Consider the following 12,726-nt stretch of genomic DNA (forward strand, 5'->3'; position numbering starts at 1 on the left):
CCGAGCCGCCGGGTGTAGCTGCTGACCAGTGTAGCACACACGGTCATTTCAGCCTTTAGGGGGGACTGTAGAGTTGCGGATAAATGTCTGTTTAACCAACTTTATTTTTTTAAAATTTTTATTAGAGTTGATTTCCAGTGGTGTGTCAATTTCTGCCGTACAGCAAAGTGACCCAGTCATGCGTATATATACATTCAGCTTTTTTTTTTTCAATGGGGAGTTTATGAGTGTAAAATTCACGTAGACTACAGCTCGACACAAGTTGAGTGTTCCACTGTCACTGTCTGGATCCAACAGAAAATAGATACTTGGAGTTCCTTTTATGGCTCAGTAGGTTAAGAACCCAACTAGTATCCATGAGGTTGCGGGTTCGACCCCTGGCCTCGCTCCGTGGGTTAAGGATCCGGCGTTGCCGTGAGCTGTGGTGTAGGTTGCAGACACAGCTCGGATCTGGCGTTGCTGTGGCTGTGGTGTAGGCTGGCAGCTGCAGCTCCGATTCAGCCCCTAGCCTGGGAACTTCCGTATGCTTGCAGGTACAACCCTAAAAAGAAAAAAAAAAAAGATACTTGAAAACTCTGACTCGAGGGAGGACTCAGTCACCCCTGTGGGTACACACTGCAGTCTCGCTTTACATGGCAGTCAGCGATCCCGGACATGGGTGAGGTGGTCTGGTGTTTACACATAGCAACAAGCCCAGGAAATGAGTGGGGTCCACGGCCTGTCAGCTCTGCTCCCTCAGAAAGAGGCCAGGAGACCCTTCCTTCCAAGGAGGAACGTTTTAACACTCATTTCAGCCTCAGGAGACGAAACCGGGCACCCGCCACTCAGAGGAAGCATAAGGTGCACGCGTGGTGTGTGGTGGAGACAGAGTTCTCCCCAAGGCGGTGCGCATGTCTCTGGAAAGGTCGCGGGTCAGAGGTCAGAGATGGCCTGTTCACATTTTCACTTTACTCTCAACTTTCCAGGAGCGCGTCCTGCGTAGAGAGAGCAAGACCGAGCTGCGTTTCGCCCACCGCTGGTGTCCACCTGTGCTGACTGTAATTTTTATCCATAGGTTTGAAGACATACCTGATAGCGGGTCAGAGAGCGAAGGAGTCTCATTGCAGCTGTTCAGAGGCCTTGCTTTCTGGCTTTGAGGTCATTGACGGCTCACGGGTGTCCTCAGGCCCTAGGGGACAGGGGACAGCGTCGCCAGGGAGTGTCAGTGACTTGGCGCAGACTGTCAAAACCTTTGATAACCTTAAGGTTAGTTTTTTTTTTTTTTTCCTACTTCTAAAGCTTGATATTAATTCTGCAGTAGAACATGTAAAGTAAGAAATGGCCTTCGAGTCTCGGCAGAGGACTCGGAATGCCCTTCCATTTGGTTTTTACGATTTTTAAGTCTAGTATAAAGTTAGCAGCATTTTGCATTTTTAATATCTTCGCTTTTTTGGACATAGCATGCACCTCCGTTTTCTTTTTACACTGCATAAAGTTGCTTCTCACTTGAGTTATTGTTTTCTTTTTCTGCCACCTGTGGTCATGCCTTTGGGGATCTCTGACAGCTAATGATAAATGGTAACAGCAAAGGTGATTCTCCCAACATCTTGTTTGGAGGGTTAGTTTGTATCTTATTTCAGAGACCACATTCTCAAGTACTCCTGCTTCTCTTGAAATCCAGTGTTGTATGATTATTTTAAATGTTGGTGTGGCTGAATCTTGTGGTGTAGCTCATTGGGAAAGTGCGGGCTTGCCAAGCACGTTGTAATATTTCACTGTGGGACCAGACAGCTCCTGGTGGCTGTCGAGCGGTACCCGTTTCTGACCTAACAAACTGCCAAGGTCCAGCATGATGGACCTCACTCCAGTTTATGAGTATTTCCTAAGTTTTCACATCTGATTTAGCTCCTTTGCTCCCCTACTGGGTACTTCTTGTTTGTTTTTACAGTTGAAATAGTTGTCATTTCTTTTTTTGTTTTTATTTTAAGAGAGAACAGTTAAAACAGTTGCACTTCACTCCTTTGTGCTCTCAGATAATATGATGGTATTTATTTGGTCAGGACGATGGCCTGTTGGCGTGGCTGTGATCCAGCATGTTCCTGACTATCCACGTTCATTAGCAGACCTAAAAGCTAGCGCTCCTGGTGCTTCAGCCTAAGGTGTCACGATGTGGCGCTGGGCTGGAGCGTCCAGGTGCCTGCAGTGTGTCAGGCGCCGCGGGACCTCTTGTCCAGGTGCCGCGAGCGGTTTGTTTCGTGTAGGCTCTCGCAGGGGCCGGTGACGCTTTGTGGCGGGGCATCCTGTGCGCTGTGGGTGTTGAGCAGCATCCTTGGCCTCCACCCACCGTGTGCCACAGTGCCCCCTCCTCCCCCGGTGACAGCCAAGGTCTCCAGACACAGCCCAGGGCCCCCCTGGTGGGGAGGGCAAGGTCACCCCCGTTGAGGCTGTAGCAGCGGATGCCGCTGAGCTTTCCTGGATGTCTGACCTTAGCAGGAAGCCTCGTCACTGGACCTACGGAGTTGAAAGAGGAGCCCCCAGCTCGCAGGCTGCCACCGAGCGTGGCCGGGAAGAGCTGGGTGGGGAGGGGAAGAGAGATGTGGCTTCCAAATGTGGCCTTATTATTGCTTAGGGAGAAACGGTTTCCTCGGGCTTCCACCTGAGCTGTATTTAAGTAGAGAAATAGAGCTCAACGCCAAAAGCGGCGTTTGTCTGCCGCTTGAGAGGATGTGTGGGGGTTTCTGTCCCTCAGGGCGTGTGCCCTTGCCGACCCCCGTCTCATGCACCTGCAGTGTTAGTGACCGCGGTTCTGTGCTAATCTTCCTTAAGAAGGGTTTCCCTCCCCCCAGAAGAACATTTCTTGTTCCAGTTAGAAGTCTGTCTGTATGGTTATTTACTTTTGATCCAGTTGGGCAAAAACTAGGTAGCATATTCTGTTGGCATGAATAAATTTTCTAAATAATCTTTGGATATCTTAATTGACCATGTTTATTTACCAAAAGGAATTTGAGAAAAAAAGGTTCCCTGTGCCCCTTCTCAGAGGGAAAGGTGAGTTGGACCTTGAAGTATGACTTCCGGGGTGTTTGGGTGGTGTTTCGGGGGGGTACTGAGACATCTGAAACGAGCCCCCGTGCCGCTGCCCCAGAAGGGTAGAGTCACAGTGGTTTGTGTTTGGGGTGGAAGCAGCGTGAGGGGATGGCAGGCCCCCACGCCAGGCTCTACCCCTGGGGGGGACCCTCCTCACAGCCCTGCCCTCAGCCCTGGGTCCTGGGTGAGGATTAGCAGGGCAGGCATCTGAGGCAGAAGCATGGGTGCCTGAGTGCCCTGCTGCAAACTCTCGCTCTCAACCAGAAAGGCAGAAAACCGAGGTCTGCCTGCCTCAAAGGTGATACAGATAGTGACCTGCCAGGATCAGGCCTTCCCTCAAGGACGCGCTTCTGGACGGTGCAAAAGTGAAGTGCCAGGCCCTGCCCAGGCTCTTGGGGTGGATCCATCCCATGGCCGAGTCGGTGCCTCACGTGTGCTGTGGGTTTGTTGCTGTGCATTGTCTGCATCCCGATGTGCATTTCTCCCTCACTGGAGTCACAGACCGGTTGGTTCCCCCTCATGCTTTCCCAGGATCTGCTGACTCTTGATGTCAACAGACATCTCTCCCTCTGTTGCTGCTGCTGCCCCATCCGGTGAGAGCCAGCTCCCATGGGACCTCTGTCCCCACGACTCCCCCACCCCACCCCACCCAGACTGGAAACTGCCCAGCCAAAGTGGTTCTCCAAGTAGGTTCTCTCGAGCAGCAGTTCCTCAGGATAGAAATAGGCGTCAGGTACGGAAAAAGGGTTCGGTGGTCAAGTCAGTATGGGGTGAACCCCACTGAAAGGGTTTCTTTCTTGCAGGCCTTCTCAGAGCTTTTAGCGTGCTGACACACAGGGCTAGGTCTCCGGAGGGCAGTGGTATGCAGCACTCTCTGGCCTCTTGGACCACAGATTTCCTTTTTCAGGCTGCACTTTTGGGGGATGTGCTTGGCTCGTGGAAGGGCTTTTGTAAATGCGCAAGAGGGCTCTGTGCCCGCGTTGCAGAAAGCCAGACTCTGACCCGGGGCGCCCGTGAGCAGCAGAGCAAGGTGCCAGGCACGGGAGTGGGAGACAGGCCTCGGCCCCACTCTGGCTTGGTCTTGGAGGTAAAAGGGAAGGAACAGGGAAGCTGAGATTAATCGTGTTGTGACATTTCCATGACTTTTCTAAAATTGTAGTTTCTGGGAGTTCCCATCATGGCTCAGTGGTTAAGGAATCCGACTAGGAACCTTGAGGTTGCGGGATCGATCCCTGGCCTTGCTCAGCGGGTTAAGGATCCAGCGTTGCTGTGAGCTCTGGTGTAGGTTGTAGACGTGGCTCGGATCCCGCGTTGCTGTGGCTGTGGCGTAGGCTGAAGGCTACAGCTCCGATTCAACCCCTGGCCTGGGAACCTCCATATGCCATGGGTGTGGCTCTAGAAAAGACAAAAAGACCAAAAAAAAAAAAGAAAATTGTAGTTTCTGGAGTCTGGATGACTCTGGTTTATGGTTCTCTGGCCAGGTGGTCCCTGGCTCAGGGTCTGTCGCTCATCTTGCCTCAGAGAAACAGCTGCGTCTGTGTTGTGACCGTGGCGTCCACACCTGCGGTTTTCCCACATCATCGGCGGCGTCCACAGCAGCACTCTCAGTCTTCCGACTGGATCATGAGTGTCCAGTTCGCACAGGTGGAGGCTAGAGAATTAGAGCCAAGGTGTTCTGTAAACTCTCATCCAGTGAATCCACGGCCTCTTGGTCCTTTGCTCTTCTCACCTGCGGTGCCCTGAGCGTCCCTGTGGGCTCCCCTCCTCCTTAAAGTGCACGGCTTCCTTACCGTTTCCGAGACTCCTCGGGTAATGCCGTCTCCCCATCCCTCAGGTCTTAGTTCATTCAGTCTGTACCCCTTGGTCGTGACACACGCAGACTTAAATTTTGCTTTCGTTCTCAGGCACCTTCCTCAGTGCAGGGCCCGTGTGTTACATAATTTCAGTCTTCCCCAAGAGTCCAGCAGGTGCCTGGCGTGTGGTAGAGAATTACAGCTTTTTTTTGGCTTAGGTCTTTAATTTTTTAATGATGCCCAGAGACGTGTGGCTCTGCAGAGCTGGACGGAGAGCTGAGCCGGAAGCCTGGGTGGAACGAAACAGAACCAGGGTGACAGCCGCCAGGCACTCGTTTCACTCCCGGCCTACCCGTGTATCTGCGCATTCTCTCCCAGCTCCCAGCTGGAGACGTGCCACCTGATATTTCACAGGATACTCAGAGAGCTGTGAGGACCCACCAGGAAATGGTAGTGACGTCAGAGGACAAGGGCTCTGGCCTGAGGCCAAGGGTCCGAGGGAGCCCATCCCACCCAAGCCCTGGCTTCTTGAGTGACGGGTCTGCACGTTGCTCCTCAGGAAGGCCCTGGGGCTGGATGATGCGGGGAGGAGGGGGTCCCAGCAGGATGGTGGCTCACAGCTCTCTGGGCTGAGCTGGCCAAGGGACCCCAGGGTTTGGGGTGAGGCATCAAGAAGGGATCCAGGGAAGAGAGACAGGAGTCGAGGAGGGTGGCTTTGGAAAGGGCTGGATCCGTCTCAGCCTCTGGGAGAGGCGATGACAGGGCACTCTCCAGGGCAGTCGTGAGGATTGACTGAAGCTGTGCCCACGAGCCCTGGGTTGGTGGAAGCTCAGCTGACCCTGGAACACGCAGTTGTGCCCTCTGCGTGGAGCGATGGATGCCACCCGCGGTAGGAGGAGGGACGGCTGGAGAGGCAGAGGCCCTGCTTCCATTTGCCCACAGGGAGTCCCTGACCCTCTTGAGAAGGTCTCTGCTTGTTCTGAGCTGAGGGGGTGTCCTCAGCTGCAGGGGCTGTAACCTCGGCACACGTGCAGCCTCAGCCCTGCCTGGTGTCTGCTGCCCAGTTATCGTGACCGAAGGATGGAGATGGAGACCGCACGTGCCCGTCAGAATAGCCAAGCTTTGGCCCCCTTGGCAGAGTCCTCTTGTGCCGTGAGGGGTCACCCCAAAGCTAGCCCTGCCCTTAGCGGTGGCCAAGCCGTTCTCTGATGCCGAAGGGCACAGCAGAAGGCTGCTTCCTCTAGACTCAGCCGCGGGTCCGCAGGCTTGCTGCTCGGGGGGCGATGTGAACCCTGCAAGGTGGAAACACTCAAGAGTGGACGACAATAGCAAAAGTAATTTGGGGAGTGTCCTCATGACCCACCTGGCTCTTTTTTTTTTAACCAATTTGACCTTTCTGTGTTATTTCTGGAAAAATAAAAAGCATCATTACTTTTATAAAAAAAAAAAAAAAAAAGAGAGAGAGAAAAAACAACGGCATAGCCAGGCTGACATCTTCGCCAAGAACGGGGGTGTGGATGGTGCTTTATCACACTCGTCCTGGTCGGTGGGCCATGAGCGCTCCTCTCTCCTGTGGTCTCTGAAAGCCCTCCCCGGGTGCACCTGCCCCATGAGTTTGCCCAGACTCTTATCCACAACCCAGACGGTGTGCTTGCGGAGTGCTCCCCCAGCCTGCAGTTGGTAATGAGGCTAATGATGGGATTTGCCCGCGGGCAGGAGATTCAGAGGACCTGGCTTGCATCACAGGGGTTATTACCCTTTCCCTTTGAGGTCACTAGCTTCAGGACCACCCTTCTCTGACAGTCACTGTGGCTTGTTAAGGGACTCTGAGAAAAGGAGCACTTCTTTTAGCTCCTTGTTATTTGTATGTAAAATCATCATGCGTAGGCTCAATCAGCTCAGTATGGAGAAGTGAGGCCCTTTTAGATCATTATAGGTGGGAAGGGTAATTGTGTGTGTGTGTGTAGTTTAGACATTAAACGTTTATGCTACATAGTGGTCTGAATTGGTAGTGCTAATAGTTGTACAATTCTGTGACTATGTTAAAAATTATTACATTGTACCCTTTAGATGGTGAATTATATGGTATGTGAAGTGTAGTTCCATAGAGTTGCTCTCCAGTTAAGTGAAGAGTAATGGAGTTCCCGTCGTGGCTCAGTGGTTAACAAACCCGACTAGTACCCATGAGGGCGCGGGTTCGATCCCTGGCCTCTCTCAGCTCAGTGGATTAAGGATCCAGCATTGCTGTGAGCTGTGGTGTGGGTCGCAGATGTGGTTCGGATCTGGCATTGCTGTGGCTGTGGTGTAGGCTATTGGCTACAGCTCCAATTCGACCCCTGGGAACCTCCATATGCTGAGGCAGGTGCGGCCCCAGAAAGACAAAAGACAAAAAAAAAGTAAAAGGTAATCTGAATGCTGGCTCTGAAATGTGAATGTAAAGTAAGTTTTTTAAAAAAGGACTCTTTGGAGTTCCCATTCATGGGTCAGCAGGAACGCATCTGACTGGCATCCATGAGGATGCGGGTTCAGTCCCTGGCCTCGCTCAGTGGGTTAAGATGGCATTGCCGTGGGCTGTGGTGTAGGTCGCAGATGCGGTTCAGATCTGGCGTCGCTGTGGCTGTGGTGTAGGCTGGTGGCTACAGCTCCATTTCAACCCCTAGCCTGGGAACCTCCATATGCCAACCATGTGGCCCCTAAAAGACGAAAGAAAGAGAGAGAGAGCAAGGGAGGGAGAAAGAGAGAAAAAGGACTTTTCAAGTTCCATCTGTATTTTTAGTCATGTGTGTGTTTCCTTCAATTAGGAGAAAGCACACAACCTATAAATTGACAACTCTTCTTTTTTTTTTTTTTTTCCATTTCTTGGGCCGCTCCTGTGGCATATGGAGGTTCCCAGGTTAGGGGTTGAATCAGAGCTGTAGCCACCGGCCTACACCAGAACCACAGCAACGCGGGATCCGAGCTGTGTCTGCAACCTACACCACAGCTCACGGCAACACCGGATCCTTAACCCACTGAGCAAGGGCAGGGACTGAACCCGCAACCTCATGGTCCCTAGTCGGATTCATTAACCACTGTGCCACGACGGGAACTCCCGACAACTCTTCTTTAGAGAGGAGTTCCAGCTTAGAGGTGCAGGAAGCAGTAGGGAGCGAAAATCACCATTAGAGCGTCGCCGTGGTAACTGCTATAGGCAGGATCCATGGGTGAATTCTAAAATTAATGGGTTGGAGTTCCTGTTGTGGTGCAGCAGAAACAAATCCGACTAGTAACCATGAGGTGGCGGGTTCCATCCCTGGCCTCGCTCAGTGGGTTAAGGATGCAGCGCTGCCGTGAGCTGTGGTCGGATCCTGCATTGCTTTGGTGTGGTGTAGGCAGGCAGCTGTAGCTCCGATTCAACACCGAGCCTGGGAACCTCCATATGCCTCAGGTATGGCTCTAAAAAGCAAAAAAAAAAATGAAATCAGTGGGTGAAAGTTTAAGGACAAACAGGGCACTTGCACAGCCTCCAAGTAACCCCCCCGCCCCCCAGATTCATTCACTGTAAAGGGAGAACCGTTGCTGGACAGTGGAAGATCCAGCAGGGCCTCCTGTCACCCGATGACTGCGGTTAGCAGCAGGAGTAATAAGACTGGCCTCCTGCCCCCACACCCCATGTGATATGCAGAGAAGGGCCTGTCACCTCTGTGGGGTCCTTCCCTCATCCTAAAGCACAGTCCACTCGTGAGAAAAGAGACATATCCAAATTCAAGGACAGTTTACAGAATGCCTGACCAGGACACTTCAAAAGTGACAGGGCCGCCAAAGACAAGGGAAGGCTCAGGCCTTGTCCCAGACAGGAGGAGACGAAGGGGACACAGCGCTCCAAGCACGTGAGCTCCCAGGACAGAAAGGGGACGTCTGGGAGGGGCCCGGTGTGGTTCGTAGCACGGAGTCCAGGTTCGCTCCTTCGTTTTCATAACTGACCACAGTTAGTATAAGAGGCTAACATGAGGCGAGACTGGTGGGGGCCGTGGGGGGGCGTGTTGGAGAGGGAGGCCGGGGGTGGCCGTGTCAGGGGTGGGGAGGCTGGAGGTGGCTGTGCGGGGTACTCTCTGAACTGTCTTTCCCACTCTAAGTCCAAAATTGTTTCAAAATAAAACCTTTTAATATGTGTGTATAAAAATTTTGGTTTGTTTCTATACATTTGTGATGTGATATAAATATACTTGTTATGGTTACATTCTGTGTGACACGTGACTTGGAAAGGGAGGGACAGCTCAGGTGATTGGCATCAGGTAGTGCAGTGTTGCACATAAAAAACATCTTCCCAGAAGTTTCCACTGTGGCTCAGCAGGTTAAGAACGCGATGAGGATCCATGAGGATGATGGTTGGATCCCTGGCCTTGCTCACTTGGTTAAGGATCCAGCATTGCCACAAGCTGTGGTGTGGATCACAGACTCGGCTGGGATCCTGAATTGCTGTGGCTGTGGTGGAGGCTGGCAGCTGCAGCTCCAATTCAACCCCCAGCCTGGGAACCGCCATGGGCCACAGGTGCGACCTTAAAAAGACAAAAAGGAAAAAAGAAAAAAGAAATTTCCCCCAGTACCAAATATTTCCTGACTTTGACTTTCTGATGAGACGGCACGGCAGCGTGGGGACACTGTCCTTGCCCATCAGCCTCGGTCATTAACCTCGGCTGTCGTTGAGGGCTCAGGAGCCGGAGCCGTGGTCCCCTGCTCTGCACTCCGTGACCTGGTGACTTTGTGCCGGCGTCTTGCAGACGTGTGCTTTGTTTGTTGTTCTGTCTCTAGCATTCTCGGGCTGTCTGCCTTCTGTTCTTACAGCTTCTGGATGCCTTTCTTGCTCTGTAATAATTACTGCCTCTCTTTTCCTCTAATACTTGGCTTCTACTTTTTGTAGGCTTTTGTTAGCAGAAATCATCTGTTTAGGAGTATGCATGCCTGTGCCTGATCCACTAGCCCAGGGGGCATGCCTGGCTCACCCGGGGCAGGTCGCGGCCTGGGTGGCTCCTGTTCCTTGGAGAGTCACGTGTGAAGGTGGGGTCCAGGGCAGGGGTGCTGCTCGGGCTCCAGCATCCCTCTGCCATTCGCTAGCGCCTTCTCTCTCGGCCTCCGTTCCCTCTTGTGTTAAGTGGGCTGATCACGCTGCTTCCCAGGTGCTTTTGAGGAGCACACAGAGTAAAGCAGGAAAGAGCTTGGAAGCCAGAAGGGACCTCAGGAAGTCGTATTTGCCACTGTTGCCCCATCCGCCGGTTTCAACCTGGGTTCTGAGTTTGGGAAGCAGGGTCTGCCTCCCCTGGTCCTGGGACAGCTCGCTAAGCAGTCTTGTTCCGCAGATCGAACAGGCAAAGCAGAACTTTTCTGATGTTGTTTCCGCCTCTTTTCTCGGAAAAGAGATTTCCCTGCTCCCTCCCTTGACAGTTATGAGAAAGGACAGCTGTTGGCTTAGAAATGATTTCTCTTGTCAAGAGAAATAGCCTGGAAGAAAGAACTGTTTGAGAGCTCTGTGCCATGTATGCCAAACAGAATGTAGGGTACGTGTGTTGGAAGGTGTTAAAAGCAAATGCAGGCGCTCCCAAGTGTGTTGGAGAAACAGCCGTGATCTTCGGCAGAGCCCGTGCCGTTCCTGGAGGACACGGCACCGGCTCTGGGGCTGCTCCGGGGGATGCTGGGCTCCCAGGCAGCGGCCAGCACACGCCTTGGCTCCAAGAGTCCTCTGTCTTAGGAGCCAGAGCTGGTGTTGGTGAAGCTTCCCTTGGTTCCAGGATCCACTGGTGCCACTTAAAGGAAGCTGGAGGGGTCATCACTGCCGGGGTCCCTTCACGGGAACAAGGCAGAGGAGACCAAAGCGCCAGGCTTATTCCCAGGCCCTACCGTGCCCAGAAACGAGGCCAGAGAGGCTGCCTGGTGGCCAGGCCAGAAGTCGACCCCTGCCATCGATGGTCACTCCTGCCTCGCAGTTTCCATTCGGGGATTTATGGAGAGCAGGCCTGCGAGGCTGCGGACATCGCGTGAGTAAGGACCTGATGTTCTTTGTTGACATGTCCTCAGCTCCAAGGCGCTTCCAAGCCACAGCAGCTGCTGTCATTAGAACAGTGACTTTGGGAGTCATGTCTCAGAGGGTTAAGAACCTGACTAGTATCCATGAGAATGTGGGTTCGATCCCTGGCCTCGCTCAGTAGTGAAAGGATCCAGGGTTGCTGTGGCTGTGGCTGTGGCGTAGGCTGGCCCCTACCCTGGGATTTGACCCCTAGCCTGGGAACTTCCATATGCCACAGGTGCAGCGCTTAAAAAGAAAAAAAAGAGAGAGAGATACCTAAAAATAAGCGGCTGGGCAAGAGTGGACTTGCAGTGGCTGTGACCAAGGACTTCGAATGACCAGAGGCAGCAGTTTCAGAACCAGAGAGAACAGTGACCGGAAGTTTCAGGACCAGCGTTTACGGAGCACTTGCCAACACATCAGGCGTGTGCGGAGCCAAGCTTGGTCCGTGCACACTCACTCGTGCCAGCCCTCTCCCGAGGTGGATGTCACCAGTCCCCACGCTCCCCTCCCCCAGGCCAGAACGTGGCCTCATCACCCTTCTCAATTCCACCTTTGAGGAGGCCAGTGCCAGGGGGTTAGAGCTGACCTGAAATGCCTCTGGCAGGCTTTGCGTGCATGTCCTCTTTCTGCGCTTAGGATGATTTTTCCAGGGAGCTGTAATCCTGTTTTACAAAGGAGGAAACTGAGGCTCAGAGTGATTCGCATACTAAGTGGCGGAACCAGGATTCAGTCCAGGACAGTCTGATTTCAAAGCCAGTGCCTTTATTTAAAAATATATATGTATTCATGGTAGTCGATTTACAATGTTGTGTTAATTTCCACCGTGCAGCAAAATGAGTGAGTTACACATATACACATATGCATATTCTTTCTCAGACTCCTTTCCCTTATGGTTTAACACGGAACATCGAATACAGTTCCCTGAGCTCTGCAGTCGGACTTTGTTTACCCATCCTGCTCACCCTGGACTCCCGGTCCATCCCTTTCCCACCCTGTCTCCCCCCTGGGGAGACCCACAGGTCTGTTCTCTAGGTCTGTGAGCCTGTTTCTGTTTCATGGAGAAGCTCATTTGTGTCATAGGTTAGATTCTACAGCGAAGTGATATTATATGGTATTTATCTTTCTCCTTCTGGCCAAATAGTATTTCATTATATATATATGTAATGTAATATGTAACATATAATGTAATATATGTGTCATATTGCATTTCTCTAATAATTGGTTATGTTGAGCATCTTTTCATGTGCCTGTTGACCGTCTATGTATCTTCTCAAAGCAATCACCTTTAGTCACTGTTACACTTCTCTAGAGTTAATGTTTAAAAAGTAGTGAGCGATTCTGTTCAGGATTCCATCTGGTCTTTACAAGACTGGTATCAGAGAGGCCCTGAACCCTAAGGGTTTGACTCAGAGCCTCTCAAACCAGCCCAACACCCCACACTGTATCCATTCCATTCCTGGGCCACCAGTTGGCCTCTAAAAAGGCTACAGGCTGTGTTTCCCTAGAGGAGCAAGTTCCCACCACTGCCACCACCAAAGCCATTTACGCCCCCCCCCCCCACCCCAAGCCCCCTACAGCTAGGGAGGACCCTGGAAATCTTACTGGCCTGACACGTGGCCACACACACTCTTCTCTGGAGGCGGGAGCAGGGGTCACTCCATGTACATGGCATTGGTTTGTTTGTTTGTTTTTTTTCCCATTTGAGAAGATCATTAGCCCCACTGGCAACATGTTTTGAAGTTCAACTGAGTCAGTGCCAAGGGGTGCTTTATAATAATTTTTACTGACAATTAGACCATCTTGCCCTTGTTAATAATGCCCATTTTT

At 52.1% G+C, this 12,726-nt stretch overlaps 1 protein-coding gene across 4 annotated transcripts in view; it reads left to right on the forward strand.

Moving 5' to 3' along the window:
- ADCY9 (adenylate cyclase 9) overlaps positions 1-12,726 on the forward strand; it is a 186,390-nt gene that overhangs the window by 143,987 nt on the left and 29,677 nt on the right. For all 4 annotated transcript variants that reach the window (XM_021086710.1, XM_021086711.1, XM_021086709.1 and 1 more), the window contains one exon: positions 1,055-1,245. In XM_021086710.1, coding sequence (XP_020942369.1) covers positions 1,055-1,245 — 191 coding nt within the window. The remainder of the gene's footprint in view (positions 1-1,054; positions 1,246-12,726) is intronic.

The sequence above is a fragment of the Sus scrofa genome, chromosome 3 (genome assembly GCF_000003025.6).
Source record: "Sus scrofa isolate TJ Tabasco breed Duroc chromosome 3, Sscrofa11.1, whole genome shotgun sequence".
In the NCBI taxonomy this organism is placed as follows: Eukaryota; Metazoa; Chordata; class Mammalia; order Artiodactyla; family Suidae; genus Sus; species Sus scrofa.